We start from the raw sequence: 5,910 nt of genomic DNA, 5'->3' as shown, positions 1-5,910 counted from the left end.
CAAAGAAATAAAAAAAAAAAAAAAAAAAAAAACGGGAAAAACAAAACAGCTACTGGCAAAAAACAAGATGAATGCAAAACAAGCACTTGGGTAGCAAAATTGTTTTTAATTCCATTCTATACCAGTTGACTTGATAGCACTCTCAGCCGAAGCTTTTTCTGAACAGAGGACTGGCTTGATTTGGACCCTCCGATCTCTTTTTTTAAACAATGAGGGTTTTTTTTTTTCCTTTTTTTTTTTTTTTTTTGGTAATTGTCCAAATCATCTGAATTTCAGCTTGTCAACCGTAAATATTCTCAGATTTCTGCAGTATGACCTGAAAGTACACTGATGTTCGTTTTGGGTCAAAAATTAAAATAAAATGTAAAATTTGGAAAACAATGATGAACATTTTCCATATTTTGCACCATGTTAAGGACCAAACCAGTAAGCGAATCATCATTAATTTACATTTGTGCATTTCTTGGCACAATTTGAAATTGTTACTTAGAGCACAACAATTCTTTCAGTGATATACTTACTGCAATTTGGACATTTATTGAACGCCGGGAAAACAATCACACAAAAGCTGCTGTCGGCCACAGTTCACACAGACTCTCACAGGTGGTCTCGCCCACATCCTAACAACCCCTACCTTGTAAAGGCACATGCATTTGCAAACAATATGTAAAGTACTTTCTGAACAATTTATGCTTGAAATTAGTTTTTGCGTTCAAATGTTATTTAACAATCCATTAAGTGTTTTGATGAGTTTAAATGTGTTGAAATGTGAGAAGGGTAAAATTTCATTTTTTAGATTGGTTTTTCAACGGTCTTTCAACAGTATATATCAGATTTTCACCTAGTTTCACTGTATCTTGTTGAATAACTAGCCGTTACACCATTGCAAATAGCAATCCGGACCTTTGTCAGCATCACCTGAAACTTTACCATCCTGCTTTCTCAGGGGTGAAAGTTCACGAGTTGGATATCGTGATGTTGTTTGCTGTCAAGCCGGCCACCTGTCAGCTGGTGGCCAACACTACCTTCTCTTTACACCTACTACACTTGAGCAACATCTTAATCCGTTACTGAACGAAATTTGCACAGATCGGGTGTCTTTTATCAACAAGTTCGAAAGTAGGCGAGGGTTTCCTACAGATGTCATGGGAACGAACGTACAGTATGTGAAATGGTTTGCTCAGTGAATGACTCACAGTTAAATGTTGGGGGGGGGGATAAGGGGGTGGGGGGGGGTTGCACCTAGGCAAACAAACAATAAATTGTTCGGGTTCCCACTTTGCTATTCTCTCGAGTACATTAAGAGCAAGTTTGCAGGGCCTTGCAAGTCAAGTGGAACTAACTGAGGTTGATGTGTGGAATAAAGCAAGCATGGCAAGGGGAGATTGGTGGTTTTGGTGCAAGGGACCAAGGGACCAAGGACACAAAAGTAAGTGTGTGTGTGTGTGTGTGTGTGTGTGTGTGTGTGTACGTGTTGAGGCAGACGCAGCTGTCAATCACCTGCGAACAAACACCTTGCAGCCCCGCGGAGCCACACCTTAAAACAGGCACTACGTCACTCACCGAAACTCCGATCAAAGAAGCGAAACGGGGCCGAAAACGCGATAAGAATACGAAATGCCACATGCACACCGTTTTTCTGCCGCTTTTAAATGTTTTTATTAATATTTAACTGGCTATTAATATTTAAAAAACGGCTGTGGATGAGGGGCACCTGGTCGGACTTCCGCGTCCGTGACAGGTGGTCAAGGTGGCATCGAAACTACTCATGGACAAAACTTGTTTGGGCATTCGCTTACCGTGTGGTAAAAGTGTCGAGGCGAGGAGCAAAAGCAGCACTTGAACGCAGTCTTGTCCGGCCATGGTCGCTCCGAAATGTTCCTGAGAAGGGGGAAGGGGGGGGGCACAGCAGGTTCACTTCGCTGGGAAGGGAGACGGGGAAAAAAAAGGAGGGGGGCAGTCCTACGTGAGGTATAATCTCGCTTTAAAAAAGTGGCCTCTGGGCTGGAGCGTGTTCAGTTGAATTCCGTAATAGAACACACAGGTAAACGATTCCGCTCTTTTACTCCCGGCGGGCTGACTCACTCTTGCGAGCGTGTCTGCGTGTTGCCGCGCTGCTTGCGCTCCAGCAAATAGTGCCTCTTTTTTCACTCCGTCCGAGCGAGCGAAGTGACGTCATCGGGTGGAGGAGGCGTCACAGTCCCGCCCCACTAACCTGCCCAACCTCAAGTCCCTGAAAGAGCGGGCTAGGCTGGACCGGGTTGAGTTTTAAGTCACTTAGGTAGGAGTGTTTTGTGTACAACTTGTTGCAATAGCCCAAAGCAGTTTATACCTTTGGAGGTGGAAAAAAACCGTACCTTAAAGAGTATATTTGGTACCCTCGCAAAAGTGAGTCACTCAGTGTATTCAGAAGAAGTACTGTATTTTTAAAAGAAATACTTTCACGGAGACAAAAGACAATCCAGTCAGTGCCACCGGTTCAATGATTGCGCAATCGACGGGAGTCAGTCTAGAGGCTTCTAGCGCCCTCTGGTGTTTCATATCAAATACAACTCAGAGAGCAGTGCAGGCTTTGCAAACCATTGTAGAGTCAAGGTATAGCATTTAAATTTGAAAAATATTGCTGCACAAACAAACATGTACCATAATGTATATACAGTACACTAAATTGTGATTTCATCTCTAAAGGACTGGGGTCACCATCCTTTTGGAAACGAAGAGCTACTTCTTGGGTATTGATTAATGCAATGGGTGACCAATTTGATGATACAGTAGAGCTAAACATAACTTTAATTATCATAGTGAGAGGAGGGAGTTTACATGTTGTTGGATTCAAATGGATAAAAGACACGGTGTGACGACAGTAACAGTTAGTTTTGTGTGGCGAGTAAAGACACATGACTTGCCTTTGTCTGCTCGCCTCATCCTAAACCACATCTCCACAATTAAGAAAAAGATTCATCCATATGAAGGCAAGCAGTGAAATCGAAAACCGGTACTTTTTGGACTAAACAATGTACTAAACAAATATGAATTGCTTCGGCACACAGATCGTAATTTACATTCCAACTGCTAAATTTATTTTTAAAATGCATGTGATCAAAACTCATAGTTTTAATCATAGTTAACGTGATTGTTGATGGACTGGATAATTCATTTAGCAGTTAATTAATAAATCAAAAGTGAATGATAAAATGCCTTCATGGTAGATTTTGCCTTAAGGCTAGCATGATAGCATAAATTGTAAATGATCATTTTAGTTCTTTTGGTGACTGATGCTGTTTGACTGACAATTCGTTAGGCTATGACTATTGGTCAACATTTAAGAAGATTGCTTGACTTTTCTGTTGCTCGGATAAATGGCACTATTGTGAAACATTGATGCTGAAATGAAAGGTGTGTTGTAGCTGTTGTTAGCCAACAGCCTTGCCAATATTTTTGGCCAAATTACTCAAAACACAAGCCAAACCAAAATTTTAGGGACGTTCAATGGATTAATACAATACAATACAACCAAGCACAAAAAAGTAGGCAACGGTTGAGTACAGCACTCTGTATAATCCTACGAATAAGTAAAAGCACTATGTTGCCTTTGCATTCAGCAGGAAAAATATATCTTGTTAATGCACTAAATAATATCCATTTTCTCTTTTTCCCAATCAATGACTGTGTGTGGAAAGTAAGTATATGCATGAAATACCACAATGGAGAAAGTCAGCATACCACTCAAATTGAATAAAATTAAAATTAAAAAATCTTTAATAAGCACGCTAAGCATTAATATAAAGCTTGTGAACGTTCATATAGAAATTGCATCTTAATGGGCTTATGAGGTGATGGACATGGGTGGAATTCAAAAGAGTCAAATACGCTGTCAGCCATGCAGGAATGAGTTACCAAAAGTATAAATCTCAGCATTAATATGGACCTTATAGATGTACATATATAAATTGCATCTTAATAGGAATATGCGAGGACGGACGTGGCTGCAGTTCAGAAAAACCTTCTTTCAGTCGTGCATGCCATTTACTGCCTTATCATAGAACGGCCACAAGAGGGCGCTATAGGTATTAGTGAATGGTATCAGCGCTCTTTGTGAATACTCGATACCTTCGAATAAGATCGATAGCAGTCCGATCACTACCTGGTATTGACAGTCGCCCATACCAAAAAAGTGTTATGCATATCTTTGATAAATCAGATGATGGAGGTTTTGTTCCAGTCTTGTCCATTTTGAAGTGGCTATTCCGCCCTTCGGCATTCTTGGGATCTTTGCTGTCAAGTTATCGAAAAATCCCCAAACTTTTTGTGATTTATTTGTGGCGCCACTCCAAACGCAAGAAGATTTTGTCATCGTTGCATATTGAATGTATCCTGACACCTCTTAACTTAACAATTGTACTTTCAGGTGGCGCGGTGATCGATGAGTTAGCACGTCCGCCTCACACTGCAGAGGTTGTAGTTTCGAATCCATCTTGCTGCGTGGAGTTTGCATGTAGAACATGCACCTGTGCATTATATGTCTGTCCACTCCAAACTTTCTTCCGTGGACGTCTTGCCTGGTTTGCACACACCCACTCTCTCCACTCGCAACGCTGAAAGGGAAAAAGCAATTCCTTGATTTAAAACAGAACAATCTGCTCACACATTAAAAAAATAAAATAAAATTACTATAATTCTTAAATTACATAATTCTGACATAAGTGTATGTAAGTGAATCTGATGCTATATCCAATAAAACAATATGACATCTGAGAAAATCTTCATCTATTTGCAGGCGCATGAAATGATATTCCACCACCCGCCTTCTTTTCTTTCAGAACAACCTCAAATTTTGTTCTGTTTTGCTCTATACGCAAGAGCACACTAGAGCAGGATCAAGTTTCAGTGTAATCCTTAAACCCAAGCATCTTGCAGCCAGCATAATTACATCTCCGGAAGTCGTGCGGTTCAAAACCAGGATTCTTGATCTCGCCTCCATTTCCACAAGTGTCAACATCTTATTTAGGGCATTTGGCGAGGTGCGAATCGTGAAGGTGACGATAACCATCAGAGGTCAGGCAATATAGCATGCACGCCAGTAAAACAAATTATAGCATATTATGCCCTTTCCTTTACAGAGATTTCATTTTCCCTTAGATGCTTGGCCAAGCAAAGAGAAGCACTGCGAATTTTAAATGCCAACAGAGTTTTCTTGGACTTTATTATTATCGTTTGAAAGCCACTTTTTGTGTGGAGCACCATTCTGCTCCGTGACGGTGTCCCCACAGGGCAACGACCCCCCTCCTTATAAATTCTGCTATTGATGTGCATGCATACTGACTTCAATAAAAGTCGCTCTAATATCTCCAGTCACTCTAATACTCCAAGTTGACTTTCCGAGAATAAAAACAACTACAAAGTTGATTTCTTGCGAAGAAATGGACAGCATGAGCAGAAATTTTCACACGTTTTTCCATATGACAAGAAAGGAGCCAAGTGAAAGGCAATTACAGAATTTGTCGTGCTAAAAAGGGCCAAAGATGCGATGCCCATTTACAGGTTGCAAAAGCACGGTGGAAACTGTTTTCAAGCCGTTAAAAAATTTACCAAGGTCATCATGCCTCAGCTGTACAACTTTACATAAGAAAAGAGTGTCGGCGAGCTGGCAGCAGACATACCACCCGAGCCATGCCGTTTGGTAACTCAATTTATGTTAAATTGTTGAACATTTAAATTGTCAAATCAGGACATTTGAGGAAGTACTTCTTTTCACATGACTTATAAAGAAAGAATAAACAATATATTCCTGTTATTTCTGTGAGAGTTTATACAAGTACAGTAAATGCAGACAAATGCAGTTTAAAAGACAATCCCATTGTTTTAATCATATCATTGTCATTTTGTCACAAATTGATCAAAAATGTAAAT

The 5,910-nt window shown here is 40.3% G+C and overlaps 1 protein-coding gene across 3 annotated transcripts in view; it reads right to left on the bottom strand.

Annotated features, from left to right (window-relative positions):
- Positions 1-2,161, bottom strand: part of LOC109531669 (nectin-2) — a 113,158-nt gene extending 110,997 nt beyond the window's left edge. For 2 of the 3 annotated variants that reach the window (XM_019896091.1, XM_019896092.1), the window contains exon 1: positions 1,800-2,157. In XM_019896091.1, coding sequence (XP_019751650.1) covers positions 1,800-1,863 — 64 coding nt within the window. In that variant the 5' untranslated portion in view covers positions 1,864-2,157. Of the gene's footprint in view, positions 1-1,799 lie in introns of all 3 variants that reach the window. The other variant, XM_019896090.1, reaches the window with a different exon arrangement.
- Between the last annotated feature and the right edge of the window lie 3,749 nt (positions 2,162-5,910).

This window comes from Hippocampus comes, unplaced genomic scaffold, assembly GCF_001891065.2.
Source record: "Hippocampus comes isolate QL1 unplaced genomic scaffold, H_comes_QL1_v1.1 scaffold55, whole genome shotgun sequence".
Taxonomy (NCBI): Eukaryota; Metazoa; Chordata; class Actinopteri; order Syngnathiformes; family Syngnathidae; genus Hippocampus; species Hippocampus comes.
Note: the sequence above shows the minus strand (reverse complement) of the source record. Positions and strands in the feature narration are given on the sequence as shown.